The sequence below is a fragment of the Setaria viridis genome, chromosome 9 (assembly GCF_005286985.2).
Source record: "Setaria viridis chromosome 9, Setaria_viridis_v4.0, whole genome shotgun sequence".
In the NCBI taxonomy this organism is placed as follows: Eukaryota; Viridiplantae; Streptophyta; class Magnoliopsida; order Poales; family Poaceae; genus Setaria; species Setaria viridis.
The window spans coordinates 7,700,000-7,721,218 of record NC_048271.2 but is presented as its reverse complement, the minus strand read 5'-3'; the positions used below and the strand labels follow the sequence as shown (position 1 = coordinate 7,721,218).

The following is a 21,219-nucleotide window of genomic DNA, read 5'->3' as shown; positions in this document are numbered from 1 at the left end:
GCGCCAAGGCAGGTTGGTGGCGGGTACAGCCGCCGGGCGCTGCTGCTCGCGTACGCGCAGCAGCTGCGGCGTCGACGGCGCGGGGGGCAGCAGAGAGGCCCGCCGTTGCTGGAGTGGGGCGAATGGAAGGCGGGTCGCGTCGCCGGCGGCGACGTCGCTGTAAGATGCATTTGCCAACATCTGTTTGGTATTTGTTTCCACGCGCATGCCAGTGCACGGATTCACTTGTCACTTGTGTGGTGGTGGCAGATGACAAGGCCCGGAAGGAGGAGTTGGTGCTCCAGGCTGCGGTCCTGCGCCCGGCTCTGGATCTGGACATTTCTTCGGCGAGCCAGTAGGATCAGAGAGAATGCATCGTGCAAGAAATAAAAGGCGATCAGGGGTGGATGCACGTGTTCGATGCTGACTGCTGGCTGGCTTAATTCGGAATAATATCAATGATGGCGCATGCATCGTAGCACAAATGTTGAACCATCGCGACAGAAACTCGTGAGGTTGAATCCTGTTGCTTTAGACTTAGGGCGAAGAAGAGAAAAATGATGTTTTGTTATTATTTTCCGATAGCCTTCAGAAACCGATCGAGCTCGCCCTCGTTGGATCCCAACTCCTGATTCCTCGCCGGCGTAGTCAGCGCACTTGTCTGGACGGAGGGCGTCGTCGCTTGGAGCTCGGCGTCAGCGGCCGCGAGAAAATGCGATGTGATCTCGTGCTTGATTTGCTGAGGAAAAAAGAAACAGTATGGTACAGGGGAGATAGCCGTCAAGCCGTGTTGAGACTTGAGGCTCCCAATATCAGACGACGCCGACATCGATAGACAGACACTGAGGCCGAAACTGGCTACGAATCAGATTCCAGGAACTGAATCTCTTCCTGGTGGCCAAACGGGCCCGAGCAGAGTCCCGGACGCATGCACGCCGCCGCCCTTGTCCTGCACGGACTAGACAGTATCACAGGAGAGGGCACAGTAGGGAACCAAAGGCGAGGCCGCGATCGAGGCGACGCCGGAGGAGCACGTTCTTGCGAGGCATCCGCCCGGTGGCGCCAGGCACGGCGATGGAAGGAGACGCGGCAGAGGAGCATTGGCAGGTCAAGCGCCCGGCGGAGGACGACGCGGAGGGGTCGGCGTCGGCGAAGCGGCCGAAGCCGCCGCCGAGTCCCACAGAGTGGTGGAAAGACGAGACCACGGCGTCGCTCATCGGCGTGCGCGAGGAGCAGGCCACGCTGTATGACCCCAAGCGGCGGAACTTCCGCTGCTGCCGCGGCTTCGACCGTAACGTGTGCGAGCCTGCCGTCTTCGACCACGAAGAAGAATGTAAGCATAGATCCGATCCGTCCTCTCCTCTCGGATCCAATGCAAATTCAACAAGACCCGTAATGCACATCCAGAATTCATCCATTTAACCAACATAGAGATGTGTTTGCTTCTCTCTTGATGACTTCACAGCAACGGCTCGAATCGCGCGGCCGCTCGACACGATCCCGGATTCTGAATTAGACCATCTGAAACTCGCGCTGAACGTCATTCATGTGAAGGTGTTAGCCTCGGATGTCGGTTTCCCGATCAGTGCCTATGGGACTGTGCTGATGAGAGATGACCTGGACTTCAAATGCATCTACCTCTTCCAACCTGGCAGAGACAACTGCCAGGTCATCAATTCTCCGGTCAGTATCAATCCTTCGTCAAGCTACACATCGCCTATGTCGGAGTATTAGTATGTTCGTCGTCAATGGTTAGTACTTAGTAGTAAGGGACTACATTATACATTTGACATTTTTTTATCCCTGCTTAAGGAATACATCTGACGTCTTTTTTATACCTGCTTGCTGTTGCTGTTTGCATGCAGGGTGAAATGCTAGCTTTGACGGGGCCTAATCGAGGGCCGTTCGAGGCGGATACCTTTTATTTCGAGATCAACTTGAAGGTCAGGGGCGAAGAGCAAACTATGGACAGAATCTTTAGTAGGAGCTTGATTGACGAAGATTATCCTCTTGGTCCACGAACTAAGGATGTGTTTAGGACTGCTCCACTTCAGGTTTTGCAGCTCCGCTTCAAAATCATCTTACCAAATACCTCTAGCTCCAACTATACCAACTCCAGAAAAAAGGTGAATTTGGAGGACAACTCCAAAGTTTTTCTGAAGCTCCTCAACCAATATCATTGTTTACACGTACCACTTCGAGGAAAAAAAGAACCCTCGTGACGCCTCCTATTCCGCCGCCGCCCCCTCCCTCGTGACGCCTCTGCCTCTGCCGCCGCCGTCATATCCCCTTCCTCCGACGTCCAAAAATCGACAGGATGGATGCTGAGGATGATCCTCAACTCCCCAAGCATGGCACACCAGTGAGTACTCATCCGGCCGGATCGATTTTGACCTAAGCCCACGCCGTCCAAAGAGTTCTCGCCGTCAATGCCGCCCGTGTTGCTACCTCCATCAGCTGGACCCATTCCACCCGCCGGTGCCCATAGGCGGGCGCGGCCTGGCTGACAGCATCCACCCACTGGCTGGCGCTGATTTGGGCCTGGAGCACGCCCTAGCTGGCAGCCTAGCTGGGGGCGGCCGTGCCCAGGCCAGCAGCGGCCAACCCCTGGCCGGCGCTGAGCCTGACCTCGAAAAGGCCCTGGCCAGGGGTGGGCGTGTCCTGGGGGCGGACGGCCGTGGCCTGGCCAAAGGTGCTGTAGCCTGGGCAGGAGCAGCCACACCCTAGTCGGGGCTAACCCTAACCTTGAAGAGGTCGTTCTTTGTGCTGAAGACGCAAGTGTCGGCCATGGCCGTGGCAAGAAGCGGCCAGGAAGAGGCCGAGGCCAAGGATAGAGCAAGAAGCCCTCCAAGGCAGCCAAGAAGAATGAAGAAGAGGAGATATGTAAATTGTCCTCATCTATGTTGATAGATTTGCTATGCATATATGAATGTGCCATGAGTGTCGTGATATTTGAACAATTGCTAGTGTCCGAAGTAGTTGAAAATACATGTGAATATCATGGTCAGGGAGATATGATGTGGCGGATCCACTTCGGATCTACTTGGTTAAACATGATTTAGCCGCTTGATACGCGACGCTCATGCCTAAGCTGAGTAAATACGAAGTGCCGTCGGATTTTCCTCCGATTTAACCACTTGAACAGGACCATTTTAGCAGACTCACACGAAGGTAGCGGTTCCAGAGAGTACAACAAGTCCACCGAGTCAACAAATTAACCACTTTAGTTTAGTTGCGAAAGAACATCAGAGTTTTACACGATTTTCAGAAAAACACAGAAGGTAAAACACTAGCGGAAGCAATCGTCGAGATCGGACGTCCTGGTGAGGCCAGCCGGGACATCACAGATCCCTCTCATCGCCGTCCGAGGAGGGATCCCACTCGACCGTCCAACCCGGAGGGAGCTGGGGCGGCCAAGTGCCAGCAGGAGAAGGGTCGGGAGCAGCAACTTCACCTAAAAAAATCAGGAGCCACCACAAGGCTGAGCTACTAAGCTCAACAAGACTTAACCGACAGGAGTAAAACTACTCCACACTTCTAGACATGCAGGGCTTTTTGGCTGAGGGGTTTGTTTGCCAAAAGCACTAAGTTAAACTCTATTTTCAGGTTTTGGCTCCGGTTCTAAGTTCATTAGCTGGTCTAGGTGTTGCAACCTATTCTAAGCAATCATAGAACCAAAACAAGGTATATATATATATATATATCAACAAACCATGTCATCATTAGATTCCTCATTTACTCAAGGTGACATAGCGATCAAGCAGTCTCAAACTGTGAGAGGCAGACGAATCGATTCGAGTTCTTTAAACCATGCATGGTGAACCTAACCTCACGACATCCGCGCACCCGGAGGTCGCTTCCTGTGTCGGCCTTCCCCATCGATCCCCTAACCCGTGTCGGGCCCATTTCCTTTGGTGCAAGGTTCCACAGACCCGGCCTCTGCCGTTCTGTGACCACGCTTGCCACCACGTGCGACAACCAGCAGGGGAAACTCCGTTCCAAGAACAATGGGGCGACCGCTCACGTCTAGGTTCAATCCGGTACTAGGCTTCCTCATCCCATACTAAGTATGAGGTTAGTACTTTCAAACACTTGATCACGAACATCACCATTGTCGGGCCTTAGCAAGTTTCATAGACAGACGGGGCGATCATCCGACCACCAAAGAGTTACCCAAAACCCTGCCCCGTCCATCGTCCTTATAGTTGTAACAGAAGGGTAGACATCCAACTCCTACAACTCGCGAGTGACAGGGAATCACTCGGCTTTTACCGTCTCCTAGTTAAGCAAGGCAACTACTCAGTCCAACAGCTAGTGTTCAGATCATAGGAAACTAGGTCATGCATCTAGGGTTTCAAACAACTCCTATACGTAAATGCACAAGCATGTTTTGAGGAAGACATGCGCAAGTTTGGAAAACAACACATGGTTTTCATGCAACCGGGGCTTGCCTTCGAGTAAAGAGAAAGAGAACTGCTCGACTTCGGGGGCGGCTTCGGCTTCTGGGGGCAGGAGCTCAGCTACAGCTTCGTCTTCTGGCACCGGGTGTAGCTCGTAGAAGCCGTCGGCGAGGCGCAGCTCTACACGAATGCAATGCAAGAGTTAGCATAGACGGTTATTTCAACAGCAACACTTGCACGTCTGAGCCCAGAAACTCGCGACAAAGAGCAGGAGGGTGGGGGTTTAAAGGAGCTGGTGGAGATCAAAAGGTAAGGGTTGTAAAGGAACTTATGATCTGATCCTTCAACTAGAGGATTTGGTATACTAGGGATCCTCAGACGCAATCGCTGAAGGGTTCCCAAGTTTTACACATACCCCCCTTGGGTTGAAGAAAAGATCACAGCCGAGCCCTCGGGCGAGGCGGATAGGGGTCGGCGGAACAGATAGGGTCGGGCAAGACGGAACCGGGGTCGGGCGGATAAGAGGGGTCGGGCGAAGTGGACTGGGGTCGGCAGCTTACCTTCTTCCTACAAGGAAAACTCTGAACAACGGCTAAGTCCGGCAGTGCTCCGGCGGCGGCGGTGCTTCTTGTGGATCACAAGTGAGCTCTTACGCAGCACGGAGGAGCAAGCGGCTGAGACGGCTTGGGAAAACGGAGGGGAGCTGAGAGGAGAGTTCCTCAGGAACTTAGGGTGTGGCGCTAGGAGCTTGAGCAGGGAGCAAGAGAAATGGCGGAAGGCAGCAATGGCGGAGGAAACTCCGGCGGGCTCGCGCATTCCCTTTTATAGCGGCTGGGACGGGGAAAGGGAAGCGGCGCAGGAGCGAGAAGGGGAGTGACGCGAAAGCCGGGGAGAAGCAATGGAGTTCTCTGCCGGGGCGGCGATTGAGCGACGAGGGCGGTGGTGCAGGACTTCGGGGGTGACGCCAGCGGTCATTGGGTTCTAGCGTCAGGGCGGCGCAGGAGCGGGTATGCCGGTGGTTGAGATTTGGCGGAGGCGGGCGTCGTCGTGCGGTAGATTTGATGGACGCGACCGAGTTAACGGTGCTAGAATCGAGGGCGCACAGGTAAGAAGACAGGCAGCCGCGGGCGCGCGGGCGAGCGCGGAGCAACAGATTGTCGGGCGGCTTCTGACAGGACGGGGAAAGGAGCTGTCGCTGCCGTGGTCGGGGTTGGCGAAGGAGGAATCGTCGGGTAGCGAAGACCAGGCGACGCGACTGTGTTCGAAGTGACGGAAAAGACGGGCGACATCGGGCTCTGCGGCCGGGATCTGGCGGTGTGATGATGGGCGCGGGAGGCGAGGTGCTGCAGAAAGGTTGCAGAGGGGCTTCCGCTGCCATTGGGGAAGGGGGCGGGAGAATCCATTCGGTCGCGGGCCAGAGACGAGGCTGAGCGGCGGGCGTCGGAGAAGACGAGCCACGCGGCGGGGATACTCTGAAGCGGGCATGCAACTCGAGTGCGCCTGCCGCGGAAGATCTGGGGAAAAAGATCTCGCGGGTCCACTGGTCAGATAGAACGGACGTTTGGGAAAGACTTAAAAGGATCCGACGGTGGGCTGGTTTTGGCGGGGTCGGAACCGAAGCAAGGCGGGGAGGGGTCAGGTCTCAGGGGTCGGGACCGGTCGGAAGGTTGAACTTTCAGGCGCGGCAACTAGACAGATGATCAGGGGCTAGGATTAAGATTAACCTGGGAGATCTGGGGCCGATCGTCACATATGATGGACTGGACCGACGCATACGCTTTGATTGTTTATAACTTGTTTGCAAAACAAGTTAAGAAAGGCAATAAACCAAATACACATTTGAACCCTGTAGGCTATACTGAAGTGTCAAATAGGTTTTATCAGATGATAGAAATTTATTTTAGCAAGATGCAACTAAAAAACAAGTGGGATAAGTTGAAGCTAAAATTATCAGCATGGAATAGATTAATGAAGAGGCAAACAGGAACAGGTTGGGACAGAATAAATGGTGCGATTGACATGAACGATGAGTGGTGGAGAAAGGTGAGGATATATTTTTAAAATAATTTCATGAATCATTCGTACTCATTACTAACACTATTTTCAATTTTTTTTTACTACGATATCCCAGGATGCGGTGGCTTTAGGACAAAACCTCTACAAAATGTGGATGATTTGATAGTTATGTTTGGTGATATTATTAATGAAAACTGATCATTGGAACCCTATGAGTTTCAACCCTATCATACCCTAAAATCATGATACTCCTGTTGATGTAGACAATGATGATGGTGAGAAACCTTGATGGTGGTGGGGATGATATTCATGTGTCCCCAACAGAAGAAGATAATGGAGGTGCTGCTGGGAATGATATTGAGGAGGTGTCTCCATCCATTGACAATGTAAAAAGAAGATCAAGGGTTGTCATAGACAAAGGAAAGAAAGCAAAAACAGAAACAACAACTGTGATTCAAGAAAAATTAAGTGAGATAGCTGAACAAGCGAAGGCTTTCACATCAAGGAAGCTCGGCGAAGTTACTGTTGAACAAGTAATGGACCTTGTTTTGGAGTGTGGAGTGGGGTATAGTATCAATGAGAATTTCATTGCCACTGAGTTGTATGTGAAGAAAGATCAAAGGGATATGTTCATGACCCTTCCAACTAAGGGCATATTTGGGACTGCTCCGCTCCAGGTTTGTAGCTCCGCTTCAAAATCATCTTGCCAAACACCTCCAGCCCAACTATACTAATCTGGGGAGCAAATCTAAGGTTTCTCCGGAGCTCCTCAAAGGGTGCTTAAAAAAAAGACATTTCAAATTGGCTGAGTACGTTAGAGTTTGTATACAGATTTGTGCATTTACGCTGCGGAGGCTACTGTCGGGGTCAACATCTTGAGAGGGCCACGAGAATTTTCCAGGAGCTGGGTAGCCTGCACTTCTGAAGATCCAAGTAAGATGGTGCTATACCACAGTGAACGTTGGGTGCCGTCGCCGCAAATGCTGCAGATGGGTCGGTGGCTCTAACTCGCCCTTTGGCAGTTGTACGTGAAGATGAGTATCTAGTCCTCAAAATAAGTTCTTTTGGCTGTGGTCGCAGAGCAAAGCTCAAGACAACTGTGCTTACTGTTGAACATTCTGATAGATCATTGCATATAAGACATGGTCGTTATAAGTTACAAGTCACCATCTCTTAGTCAGGAATTTATACTGACTATAATTAATGTGTAGCTGCATTGCAAACACCGGACAGTATGTGCAATGACAAGATTTACAAGTACAGCAGTTAGTATCAGGATATTGAGTTTGTGCTTATAAAGCTGAGGGCTTCTCCGGTGACCGGTGCATGGACCAACGTGGCAGGTTGATAAATCGATTCAATGACGGGAGAATGCCGATTCAAGAAGAGAGAAGAATCGATTCAAGGTGTTGTTTAGTTCCTCCCAAAATTCCAACTTTGACATCATGCAAAAAGAAGATTTCCCATCACATCAAACTTGCGGTACGTGCATGGAGTACTGAATGTAGACGAAATTAAAATCTAATTGCACAGTTTTGTTGTACTTTGCGAGACGAATCTTTTAAGCCTAATTAATTAATATTTGGATAATAATTCACAAATACAAACGAAACGCTACAGTAATTTTGGTTGTCTAAAGTTGGGCAACTAAATAAGGTCCAAGATTTTGATCCGGTTCATGCCGAATAAAAAAAAGAGCTGCTCCATCTACGGCTGCTCTTGTGAGGGAAGGTAGTGAGCAAAACACGGAAGTAAATGATTCTCTATTTGGCAGTGGACCCCATCCATCACAATTTAGTTGATGTAACAGTTGGAGAGAGAATTTAAAGTAGATCCAGCGGAGAGAATGAATCGGATCATCAATGCGGATGGCCTCATAGCCTGGAGGTGTTTAATACGAGGCGTTACTTTAGCAGTGTTGGGGGAAAATATTAACGACTCCTGGAAGCCCATGAAAACAACAAAACATAAAGGTCCAGGCCCACCTAAGGTAACAAAGATCGACCGACGTCGGCCCAACATGGGAGGAGAGAGCCGTGCTCCCCCTCGCCCGACCTCGTGTCCCGGGGTCGGGCGCCCCTGACCCCTGAAGTACCGAGTTCCGCCTCGCCCGACCGCGGGTCTGGGGTCGGGCGCGCCCGACCCCCCGCCGCAGGTCTCCGCCTCGCCCGACTCCAGGCGTAAGGGGTCGGGCTAACTAGGGCCCTCCAGACAAGTATCCGCCTCGGCACGGATCTCGGGGTTCCCCCTGTCGATCTCGCCATAAATGCGCCGCAGATCTGTCAGGAAGAAGGATATCCGCGCCCCCACGCAACCTGCCGCAAGTACCCATGGGCGGCCGCACAGTACCTGATACAGTAGCTGCGGCCTCCTCCGATTCGCCACAGGGCACTCATGGCCTGCACCGCCCGGAGCAGGGGGAAGCCTCGCCCGTTCTCGTGCCCCGCGCGCCCGACGGCAGGGATGCGACGTCCGCTCTCCGCGGGCCGTCAGCAGGATGGCGAGATCCGCCGCCTCCCCCAACGGACACAAGGGTCACGACGAAATGCCATCATCACGCCCGGCGGCTACAGTCACCGAGGAAGCCATCGACAGGATGCGACGGCGGCCACCCTCCTCCGGCAAATGCGCCGGCGGAAGTTGAAGGCCGGTGAGGACGCCGGTGACCTGGGAACTTGGTTCCCCCCTTCGTGTTGTATTTTTACCTAGCTATGTTTATCTCTTTACTTCTCCCCACACTCGATCTCGCCTGTAATCCCAGTGGTCTCCTTACGCTATAAAAGGAGAATCGGGGGCCTGAGATAGGGGAGGCTGGACAGACAACTCGAAACACCACAACGCTTCCAAGCCAACAGAACATACGCAACTTGCCCTGCTAGAGCATCAGTACACACCCAAGAGACCTGGGATCGGTTCCCTCTCTCGCACTCCTGTAACCCTTACTACAGAACCCCGCGTGGGCAACACGAGCAGCTCCTGATACTGGACGTAGGGCGTTCCTTTGCCTAAACCAGTCTAAACCCCGTGTCTCTCACGCCACCATCTGAAGCGTTACGCGCATAAAAGAAATTTACTAGATTAAGCAAGCCTTACGCGCATAAAAGAAATTTACTAGTCTAAGTCTTAATCGGCTAATCTTGACAATGACAAGCAGGATCACATTGGATATTCGGATGCTAATTAAGAGGATTAAATATAAGCTAATTATAAAATTAATTGCACAAATGGAGTCTAATTCGTGAGACGGATCTATTAAGCCTAATTAACCTGTCATTAGCAAATGGTTACTGTAGCACCACATTGTCAAATTATGGACTAATTAGGCTTAATAGATTCGTCTCGCGAATTAGACTCCATATGTGCAATTAATTTTGTAATTAGATTATGTTTAATACTTCTAATTAGTATCTAAACATCCGATGTAACAGGTACTAAGGTACTAAACTTAGCACACTGGCCCTAAGAACGTTGCAACGGACCGTCTGTCGGCAGATGCCTTTCCCGGCAAAGAGTTTTCCGCCAAACATGTTTATTTGGCCATGCGCTGCATCAGGCACACAATATTGATCAGGCTTGTCCTCAAACTTCTCAGGCTGTTATAGTGCAGCCCTTCCCACTTGTATGAAAACCTAGACTCATGGGTCAGCGTAATATACAAAACTTAAATAAGGTAATTAACTAGAACGATTTCATGGAGCATAAGCTAAGTGTCAAGTCTATCTCGTAAGGTCAGACGTGTCCATAGCTATCCCCTGCGGCTTTTTGAGGGTGTTTGGTTGTTTATTCCTGTCACATTAAATATTTAGATACTAATTAGAAGTATTAAATATAAATTAATTACAAAACCAATTGCACAGATGCAGGCTAATTTGCGAGATGAATTTATTAAGCCTAATTACTCCATGATTTGACAATGTGATGCTACAATAAACATGTGTTAATGATGGATTAATTAGGCTTAATAGATTCGTCTCACAAATTAGCCTCCGTCTGTGTAATTAGTTTTATAATTAGTTCATATTTAGTCCTTCTAATTAGCTTCCAAATATTTGATGTGACATAAATTTTACTCCGGACTAAATATCCAAACACCCCTTCGTATCCCCTTTGTATCAGCCTGCTGCGAACAAACAATCCGAGGTAAGGAATCCAGAGAATCACTCTGCGGCTCCTCGGACAAAACCACTCCAACCTTGTATCCAACACCTCCCAATCTTTGCAACCTAGTCGAAAACGTGACAAGCCAGCATCCTCGATGAGTTTTCGGATGTCGATGGATTCCCGCAACAACCAACTCTTCTCCGCGTCGTCGTCGCGCCGCCGCCGCCACCCTGATCTCCGACATACAACCAGACGGACACCTCCAGGCTTGCCTCCTCTCTCCGTAGCAGAGACAGCCGGTCACCCTCAGACGTCGCCAGCATTAGCATTTTCCTGTCCAACACGTCGTCGTCGTGCATCGGGCACTGCTTTGGTAGCCTCGTCATCCGTGCTCGGCCGGTGGTTACGTCCACCGCGACGGTGTGCGTTAAGTATCGTCCGTCGGGTGAGTGATCTGAAACGTTGCTGCATAGCCAATGGATGGCTCCCTGGCACACTAGTGGCCTTGGTGGGGCGGGCCGGATGGCACCGTAATCGGACGACGGCGTGGGTAGCCTGAGTTCACCGGCGTCGGGACGGAGAACCGGGCCCCAGGCACCGGTCTCCGAGCAGTAGTTTTGGATGGACCGGATGCCTTTGCGGCTGAGATCCACGGCGAGCACCTGGAAAGAGTTGTGCTTGGCGCCATGGCAGGAGTGCAAGATGTAGCGGCGCGTGAACTTGGCGAGCTCGCCGGGACGGGCGATGGAGGTGTGGAAGCCGGTCTGAGGGTTGACCACGGAGATCTCCGACGGGAGGCCTCGGCAGAGGAGGAGGAGGCCGTCGCTGCACGCGAGCTGCGCGTACAGCTTCGTCCTCGCGCTCCCCGCTTCCGCCGCCTCCCGCATGTGGGAAGGGACGGGCACGAAGTCCGACCAGTGCCGCCCAGCGGGCGGCAGCCATGACGAGCGGGGGGAGAAGCTGAGCTCCCCAGGGTACATCTCCCGGCTGTGGAGGCCCAAGAGGAGGTAGCGGTCAGCACGGCCCATCGAGTGGCGGCGGATCTCGGAGGCGTTATCGGTGACGGCGCGGCGCCAGTGCCTCGACACCGCGGCGCAGCGGACGATGGAGATGGGGTCCAGGTGGAGGAAGACGTGGAAGAGGCAGTCCGTCGGGAGAGCGGGCCGCGGCGGCGCCATGATGATCCTCGAGCGCTGGCAATGCACGAAGTGTACACTTGTTGGAGCCTTGGAGGCCGAACCGTAATCTTGTCGGTCTGGTGGTGGAGTCCAGGTGTCTGTCTCCTCACGATGAATATCACCATGGGTCAGGGACCGAGACAGACCGGCCCAAGTCTAGCCCATTAGCGAGTCAAAGGACAGAGCCCCCCACCAATCGACGCACCGGATCAAACACGGCAACCAAAAAAAAAACAGAAGAAAAACCGAACGAGAAAAAACACGACGCGGCACAGAAAACAGAGAGCACACCGCACCGCACCACCGGCCCGCTCCTGTCTTCGGCGTCGTCGTCTCGTCCGCCACCTCATGTGGCCGCCGCCGAGATATGCCTCGTAGCCCCGGCGTCAGCAGCAGCAGCCGCAGCCACCGCCCCCTCCTCCGCGCCGTGCCCACGCCGCCCGCGTCCCCCGCCCCGCCGCCGCCGCCGCGGCCATGGCCATGCCGTTCGCGCGGCGCGACATCGAGGCGGCGGGCGCCGGCAGCGACGACTCGCCGGCCGCGAAGAAGGGCAAGCCGGAGCTCCCCGGGGCGCGCCCCACGCTGACGCGGTCGGAGGCGCTCGCCTTCGCGGCCGTGCTCGCGCTCTTCACCGCGGGGATCTTCTGCGTCTTCCTCACCGCGCCACGGCGCGAGTTTGGGCAGATCCTCCGCCTCCCGCGCAGCCTCGCCGACGTCCGCCTCCTCAAGTGAGCCACCTCCCGTCCGCCTGCTCTTATGTTTCCTCTGATCGGCCTTTTACTTTGGATCGAAGCTGTTTCGTGTCTGAGACGCTAGTCTAAATCGCACAAGCAAGGTGTCTGTTGATTTGCTAGTGCAAGTTTTGGGGGTGGTTCTGGAGGCCGATTCTGGGGATTAGCTGTTTCTTTACCCGTCCCAATAACCTAATCGAGATGTGAGATTTCGTGGGGCTTGAGATTGTATGAACACAGTACAATCAAACGAGACTGAAACCACGTTTTATAGTAGATACTAATTTAGAAAATTAGAAACAAACGTTATGGTGGTTACTAATTTGAAGGAAGAGGACAAGGGAGGGTTGCTTTCCTCGTTGATCTTGCAGCAGCTGAAACAACGGGACTTGGTCTAAGTCCAAACTTCGTTAGAAATTAGGCAGGATTATGAGCTCATTGGCAGCACGGTTTGCACTGGAGCCATTGTTGTGGACAGCCACTTGCTTACTTTCTTTCTGGAAATTTTCTGTCTGGGTTGTTACAACCACTATAATTCTTCCCAGGTTAAATTCGGGGGATGTCTGCTATATTATTGACCTTGTGTCTCAATTGTCAAAGCTTTCCTTTACCAACATCCATACAAGACAAAAGGTGTTACCCGCATTTGTGTTTGGCTCATGTTAGAGAAGTACTTAGTTATCAACATACTAAGTACTATAGAGTAAATATTTTCATTTTATTATCATTGTGCAAGCTAAGTACGGTACAGATTCCTTATGATTTATTGCATATTCAATACAAAAATTCCAAGCTTGTGAGTTACTAGCACTAATAAAAGATATTGGATCTAACTCAAGTCAAGAGCTACACTTCTTTTGCAGTTTTACATCATGACTACACAATGTAACCTTGTAAATAGATATTTAAATCTGCTTTGCTAAATCTTAGTTCATCTTAGTGCGGGCGGTACTAAATCTCTGAATTGCGAATCTTAGTGCAGGCGGTAACTACATAGAAATAGTCAATTTGGGATTGTTGATTTTCTATTAGACTCCGTTATTATTGGATAATAATATGAAAATCTTAGTATCGTCAAATTCATAGTTACGGTTATGCAGTGTTTCATTCTGCACTCTTTATAGACTGTGGCAATAATGAATTGGGTGAATATAGTTTGGAATACTGAATCTGACATATATGTTGCTGCTTGCTAATAAGTCTCTAAACTTGCAGAGACAACCTCGCCGTTTATGCGAGAGATTATCAAGCGAACTTTATATTGGGCTATTGCTCGATATACATATTCATGCAGACATTCATGATCCCCGGAACAATATTCATGTCTTTACTTGCCGGGGCTCTTTTTGGAGTGATTAAAGGTGGCATTTTGGTTGTCTTCACTGCCACAGCTGGTGCATCGTCTTGCTATTTTGTCTCCAAGTTGATTGGCAGACCCTTGGTTAGTTGGTTGTGGCCCGAAAAATTGAGATATTTCCAGTCAGAGGTATTTTTCTGTATGCCTGCTAACATTTTCTTGATATCCTTCCCGCAAAACGGCAAATGTCAGCAATGTCTCTATTTCATACAAAGATAGCTTGCTTTATATAACAATTTTTGCTTTTTATGCAGATTGCTAAGAGGAAAGAAAAGCTGTTGAACTATATGCTTTTTCTGAGAATAACACCAACTTTACCCAACACATTCATAAGTATGGCGTCACCCATTGTTGACATACCTTTCCATATTTTCTTTGCTGCAACACTTGTTGGCCTCATCCCAGCATCTTATATTACTGTAAAGGTAAACATCTTCTTTATGGTGTTATTGTTTGTCTCATTATTTAATTAGATTGAGTCAATTATCTGAACGTTCCATGTTTTATGTTATGAGATCATTTGAAAAATGGACTTGGGTAAAGCTCCTAGATTGAAAAATATCGTAGCATGTTTAGGGTTTTAAATATTATGGCATTGTTCTTTTGCTGAAGTTTCATGTACGAATGGAGATGAGAGGCATCATGTGCCACGAACTGCGTAAGCATGTTTGTGCAGATGTCTTGAAGCCTTCAATGTCTTTGAAATTTCTGGGTTCATCGAAAGCTCGATGAGCAAAGATCATTGCGTAGGGTGGACTTGCCTGTGGACAGTTGTTTTATCACATTCTGTGAGTCTGTATAGAAATTTCTTATTCACAGGATTTACTGTGTAGTATCAAACTACAACGTATTGTAGTGACATTTATACCTTTTGAAACAAGATTTACCGTGTAGTATCGGTACTTACCTTTGTTTTAAGGTAGACTTGTATGTTTACCTGTTCATGCCGACTGTCTTGTTGGCTTGTTGCTTTCTTCTGAGAGCATCTTGTGTTGTTTTCTTTCCTCCTGAGTCCTGAAGGATGAGTTCATACTTTGCTCATGATCTTTGCTACTGTCGTGCAGGCTGGTAGAGCCCTAGGCGATCTGAAATCAGTTAGAGAGTTGTATGACTTCAAGACATTAGTGGTTCTATTCCTTATTGGATCTGTTGCTGTCGCTCCAGCAATCCTGAAAAGGAAGAGAACATACGAGTGATGCCTTAGTGCATCTAAATACTTTCCTCAGATGCTCTAAAATGTATTAGCACAATTTTTTTTACCTTTTTTTGTTTTCTTGATATTGTATACCTATTCGATTCTAGCTGTAGAGATGTAACATCGAATGCTTTCTAATACGAGATGACCCCATCATTTTATCTGCTGGTCCCATGTTCGCTATTGCTCTATATCACTGTCAGTTGTTCAATTGTGCTGTTGTGCATGCTAATTATCTGACCTGGAACCTTGAGGGCTTTTATGAGCTCGGTTTGTTCCGTATCACTCAGTATTTCTCTTCAAGTCTTCATATATATCATCTCTGAAGTATTGATTATTACATATTATTAAAAATGTCTAAAAAACAGTACTGAACTTTTGGGTGTTTGGTTGCATGAATCACATGATACATGGATGGATGATTGTGGGGTTCAACCAATTTACTTGTACTATATGGTTTACTGCTATTAGTAGAATAATGTATTAAGTGGGATGATTTTATATTGAATGGGACGATACAATTCACTCAACCAAACAAATAATTATTATTTTGAGCTATTTTATAAACCAAGTGATACAAGCAACAAAAAAGCAGTAGTAGAAAATAAAACTGCTTTGCCGGTCTAAGACTACGTTTTTTTTACTGGAGGGAGTATTTTATTTTCCGGCCACCTTGATTTCGACCTAGTTTAGCAGTATTTTTCATGCCACATTGATTTCGACCTAGTTTAGCTGGCGCTACGTCGCCTCGCCACGCTGGACCCCCTGCCGAAGCTTGCTGTGGAAATAAAAACCCGGGCCCGGCCGTCTTCGTCTACACCCAAATCCTTCTTCCTCTGGCTGCACGGCTTAGTCGGCTACACCACCAGTCTCGCTGCCGCCGCTGCCAAGAGGTTCGCTCTCCTGACCGTCGCCATCGTCGGCACGGGCTTCGCCATCCAGTTCGTGCGCGAGTTCACCCGCTTCGGCCTCACCGATCCGTCGGCGGTGTCCTCGCCCTCGCGCTCGCGCGCGAGCTCTCGCCTGTCATCACGACCGTCGTTGCCGCACGGCGCGGCGGCCCCGCATTCGCCGCCGAGCTCGGCATCATGCAGGTGCCCGAGCAGACCAACACCATCCGCTTCTTCTTCGAAGATCAATCCATATGGAAAGGAATTTGTTTTGCTCGATGTGCTGATTTCGTGTTTCTTCTCTTTCTGCATTTGCTTCTGCAAGTATAATGACGATCGTCAAACTGGTTGCGGTCTTTCATCCAGCAATTTGACCCGGGCATGGATTCAAATGGGTCCTGCACTCCTGCACTCAAGGAGATCTTGATGTTTCCGCCTCCAAGAGCACCGAGCATTTAATCGGATGCACTGCAACGATCAAGTGTCAGCTCGCGTGCCAACCGACAGCCGAGACGTGCCGCATAGGTTTTATCTGACGTGGAGAGGAGAAAAAATAGAAGAGAGAAAGTTGCCGTTAGTAAATTACCGAACTCTTATAGTAGGAAGCATTTTATTTTTACCCATCTTATAGAGGAGGAATGAATAGGAACTTCCATGATACCTTATTTTTTTTTTAGGAAAGACTTATAGAGGAGGAATGAATAGGGACTTCTTTCCGGACCAAAATAAAGCCTCTCTGCAAGGCCCACCAGGCCCGCGTCAGGAGTAGCCTGCACAACCTTATCGTCTTCCCCCCGGGCCTGGGGGTTTCTATCCGTGACACAGCACGCACGCACCTCACCTCGCGGCTCCAGGAGAGCGAAAATGGCGACCCTCTCCATGGTCTCCGTCCCCATCGCACCCTCCTCCCTTCCCCTCTCCACCCGGGGCCGCTGCTCCTCCGTCTCCTTCCCCTCTCCCAAGGTTAGTGCTCCCGTCTTCTCCCGCCACCCCCGTCCTTCCCTCCCCGTCGCGACCGCTCGTCCTGCCCTCACCGTCACGACCGTTTGCTTGTGCATACCATGCCGTGCGAGCTTGTGTTTGTTCGTGTCCGTGCGCTTGCGTTTCTATGAGACTTTGACCTAGTACTTGGAGCAAAAGGGACAGATGAGCTAGGGGTAGTATGGTGTGGCATTAGTCCGTAATTCTGCATATGTCACTTATGTGTGCAATTGCATGGTCATGTCCGGTATTTTGCAAGGATTGTCTTCTGTAGCTTGGGAATTCGAACCCCAATGATAGGAATTGTTGTCTATGTTGATTTAGGTATACGATGAATCCCCTGCCCCAATCACATTGTCAATAATAATGCTACTTGCTAGTATTTCATTGTACAGCAATGTGTTGATCTTGTAATTGGAATGTCAGTGCTGATGTGATGATATGAGTTATTTGTTTTTATCATTCTGATGACCCTTCATACCTAGGCTCACATTGGCGATTCTTTAATAGTTTTTCATTCTTCTGTTTGTTGGGGATCTGGCAGAAGGGAGGGATCGGTCACGGCAGCCTGCGGATTGAGTGCATCCGTATTGGTGGTGTTGAGATCCCAAACCACAAGAGGGTGGAATACTCACTGCAGTACATCCATGGCATTGGGCGGTCACGCTCTCGTCAGATCCTTTTGGACCTCAATTTCGACAACAAGATCACCAAGGAACTCTCTGAGGAGGAGGTCATCACCCTCCGTAAGGAGGTCGGCAAGTACATGATTGAGGGAGACCTTGTAATGTCCCTGATCCCTTTGCTAATTCAATACTCCGCGGTTCTTTGATTTAGTAGTGTATGATGATTAGCAATTTCTATGATTACCATAACTAGCTGATCAATGATTCCTTGAGAGTTTGGAAGCTTAAAGTTCATTATGCAGACACTTATATTTCCTTTTTACTTTCATTGATCATATCTGACACTTTAGCTTTAAAGTACTGAACACTGGCCCACTTTTCTTTGCATGCTTTACAGAAACGGTTCAACCGTGTGGCGATTGAGAGGTTGAAGGAGATTAGGTGCTACAAGGGCATCAGGCACAAGCTGGGGCTCCCAGTCCGTGGCCAGAGGACAAAGAACAACTGCCGGACACTCAAGGGAAAGAGGGCTTCAGTTGCCAAGAAGAAGTCATCTTCCTCCCAGGAGGAATAAGTCGCATTACCATGTATTTAAGTTCTGTTTGGTTCTTTTTGTGTAACATCACTACTGCTGGGTGTTCCGTTTTGAGCTTTGATGAGTGTCATAGACGAATCATTGGGATATGATCAGCTGCTGCAAATTCTATAGCTGTGAAATAGCTTATATGGATCGATGCTAAACAAAGGTTTCATTCTTGTTTTGTCACATTCATGATTTACCGCTTTGGTGTCTCTTTGAAGCCCTTCATCTATGAACCAAGGAGTTCAACTTGTTCCTAGAATTACTCTTTACTAGAACCAGTGTTCTGCTCAAACAAGCTTGAAACAGATTGTCGATGGTATATTTGCTCTCATCTTCCCGTACACTGTAAAGCTTGCCTGTTTGGGTCTCTAGACCAGTCGCCGGTGTAGTTTTATTAAGGAGCTCTGGACTTTGTGACATTTGTTTAGCTCAAATTTCATGAAAAACTTTTAGCTGAGAAAGTACCTTTTCTTTTTGAATAATGAGAAAGTAGCATTTGAAGGGAGTCCTGGACATGATGCTCTCGGTGCTCACTCGTCACTTCTACTAGTCCTCTACTAGACTTCAAGTTGTGTGTGACTGCCCAGCAGTGCCGGCTAGAGGTCAATCGGCCTCGCCAAATACTGCTACCGGATGGCGAATGGCCGAATGCTCAGTTGCTCTTGCAGTCTTGCTCACTCCTCATCTCCTCTCGCCGAGCACGGAGAAACGAAGGACGGTGGTGGAGCCATGAAGGAGCTGATGCATGCATGTGCGACCGAAAAGCCTGCAGTACTTGGCAGAAGTTAACGCTACAAACATAGGGGTCCAAGCTCAGCTAGTGGTCCAATCCAATGGAGAGATGCAGATCGTGGGAGTCTGGTAATCTGGTCGTCCTTGGGTCAAGTGTGTGTGAGAGAGGAGCACATGTGCAGCCGTGGATTCGGTTTGGATTCGTAGGAGGCGCGCGGCAGATGACGTCTAGGGTTTAAGGTTGTCCGTGTGCACGCATGGAACGTGGATCCGTTTGTAAGGAGGCCACACGTTACCCACAATTTTTGCCCTGTTCTAGTATGAACATAGGCACATAGCTGACCTTGGCTGAAAGGCCGGGAACATATGACTGCTGCTTTCTTGGGTCAAGTTCTTGGCAACCCCCAAGATTAATAGCAGTCAGTCAGTGCAGTGCAGCATAGTGGAATACTACGAGCAAGCAGCTCCATGGGCCATCCATGGGCAAGGGCAAATGACTGGAGCCAAACTCCATCGAGGAGGAGCCGGAGCAGGCGAGCTTAGTGGACTCTGCGGCCATGTTCAGGAATCCCAAGATAGCTTGTCTCCTAAAACTGTATATGCGAGTCGTCCTCCTTTTGTTACTGTGGTCGCAGCGGCTTTTGATCCGCAGGCTTTACAGTTTACGCAGCACAGCCGCACAGGTCCCCCTTTACAGTGTACACACACGCAGCAAGGAACGAGGAACGCAGCAGGTGCGTGCTGCGTGCATATGATCCCAAACCACAAGAGGGTGGAATACTCACTGCAGTACATCCATGGCATTGGGCGGTCACGCTCTCGTCAGATCCTTTTGGACCTCAATTTCGACAACAAGATCACCAAGGATCTCTCTGAGGAGGAGGTCATCACCCTCCGTAAGGAGGTCGGCAAGTACATGATTGAGGGAGACCTTGTAATGTCCCTGATCGCTTTGCTAATTCAATACTCCGCGGTTCTTTGATTTAGTAGTGTATGATGATTAGCAATTTCTATGATTACCATAACTAGCTGATCAATGATTCCTTGAGAGTTTGGAAGCTTAAAGTTCATTATGCAGACACTTATATTTCCTTTTTACTTTCATTGATCATATCTGACACTTTAGCTTTAAAGTACTGAACACTGGCCCACTTTTCTTTGCATGCTTTACAGAAACGGTTCAACCGTGTGGCGATTGAGAGGTTGAAGGAGATTAGGTGCTACAAGGGCATCAGGCACAAGCTGGGGCTCCCAGTCCGTGGCCAGAGGACAAAGAACAACTGCCGGACACTCAAGGGAAAGAGGGCTTCAGTTGCCAAGAAGAAGTCATCTTCCTCCCAGGAGGAATAAGTCGCATTACCATGTATTTAAGTTCTGTTTGGTTCTTTTTGTGTAACATCACTACTGCTGGGTGTTCCGTTTTGAGCTTTGATGAGTGTCATAGACGAATCATTGGGATATGATCAGCTGCTGCAAATTCTATACTGTGAAATAGCTTATATGGATCGATGCTAAACAAAGGTTTCATTCTTGTTTTGTCACATTCATGATTTACCGCTTTGGTGTCTCTTTGAAGCCCTTCATCTATGAACCAAGGAGTTCAACTTGTTCCTAGAATTACTCTTTACTAGAACCAGTGTTCTGCTCAAACAAGCTTGAAACAGAGTGTCGATGGTATATTTGCTCTCATCTTCCCCGTACACTGTAAAGCTTGCCTGTTTGGGTCTCTAGACCAGTCGCCGGTGTAGTTTTATCAAGGAGCTCTGGACTTTGTGACATTTGTTTAGCTCAAATTTCTTTAAAAACTTTTAGCTGAGAAAGTACCTTTTCTTTTTGAATAATGAGAAAGTAGCATTTGAAGGGAGTCCTGGACATGATGCTCTCGGCGCACAGGTAGAAAGTAGCGTGTAGCTCTGCATCCTCCTCTCGCCTCACTCGTCACTTCTACTAGTCCTCTACTAGACTTCAAGTTGTGTGTGACTGCCCAGCAGTGCCGGCTAGAGGTCAATCGGCCTCGCCAAATACTGCTACCGGATGGCGAATGGCCGAATGCTCAGTTGCTCTTGCAGTCTTGCTCACTCCTCATCTCCTCTCTCTCTCTCTCTCTCTCTCTCTCTCTCTCTCTCGCCGAGCACGGAGAAACGAAGGACGGTGGTGGAGCCATGAAGGAGCTGATGCATGCATGTGCGACCGAAAAGCCTGCAGTACTTGGCAGAAGTTAAGGCTACAAACATAGGGGTGCAAACATATGACTGCTGCTTTCTTGGGTCAAGTTCTTGGCAACCCCCAAGACTAATAGCAGTCAGTCCGTGCAGTGCAGCATAGTGGAATACTACGAGCAAGCAGCTCCATGGGGCCATCCATGGGCAAGGGCCAATGACTGGAGCCAAACTCCATCGAGGAGGAGCGGGAGCAGGCGAGCTTAGTGGAGGCACATAGTCAAAATTGTA

General features: G+C 49.5%; 3 protein-coding genes across 3 annotated transcripts; all 3 read left to right on the top strand.

Moving 5' to 3' along the window:
- The first annotated feature begins 11,979 nt into the window (after positions 1 to 11,979).
- LOC117838634 (uncharacterized membrane protein At4g09580) lies at positions 11,980 to 15,118 on the top strand. Its single transcript, XM_034718734.2, has 4 exons — positions 11,980 to 12,402; positions 13,621 to 13,891; positions 14,017 to 14,187; positions 14,827 to 15,118. The coding sequence occupies exons 1-4, from the start codon at positions 12,149 to 12,151 to the stop codon at positions 14,956 to 14,958; spliced, it is 828 nt and encodes a 275-aa protein (XP_034574625.1). The 5' UTR covers positions 11,980 to 12,148; the 3' UTR covers positions 14,959 to 15,118.
- Positions 15,119 to 16,628: 1,510 nt separating this feature from the next.
- LOC117838635 (small ribosomal subunit protein uS13c) lies at positions 16,629 to 18,220 on the top strand. Its single transcript, XM_034718735.2, has 3 exons — positions 16,629 to 16,810; positions 17,373 to 17,612; positions 17,852 to 18,220. The coding sequence occupies exons 1-3, from the start codon at positions 16,712 to 16,714 to the stop codon at positions 18,026 to 18,028; spliced, it is 516 nt and encodes a 171-aa protein (XP_034574626.1). The 5' UTR covers positions 16,629 to 16,711; the 3' UTR covers positions 18,029 to 18,220.
- A 1,285-nt stretch (positions 18,221 to 19,505) lies between these two features.
- Positions 19,506 to 20,253, top strand: LOC140220109 (small ribosomal subunit protein uS13c-like). The gene is made up of 2 exons (XM_072290700.1): positions 19,506 to 19,703; positions 19,943 to 20,253. Exons 1-2 carry the CDS (start codon positions 19,521 to 19,523, stop codon positions 20,117 to 20,119), a joined length of 360 nt encoding a protein of 119 aa, XP_072146801.1. The 5' UTR covers positions 19,506 to 19,520; the 3' UTR covers positions 20,120 to 20,253.
- The last annotated feature ends 966 nt before the right edge of the window (positions 20,254 to 21,219 follow it).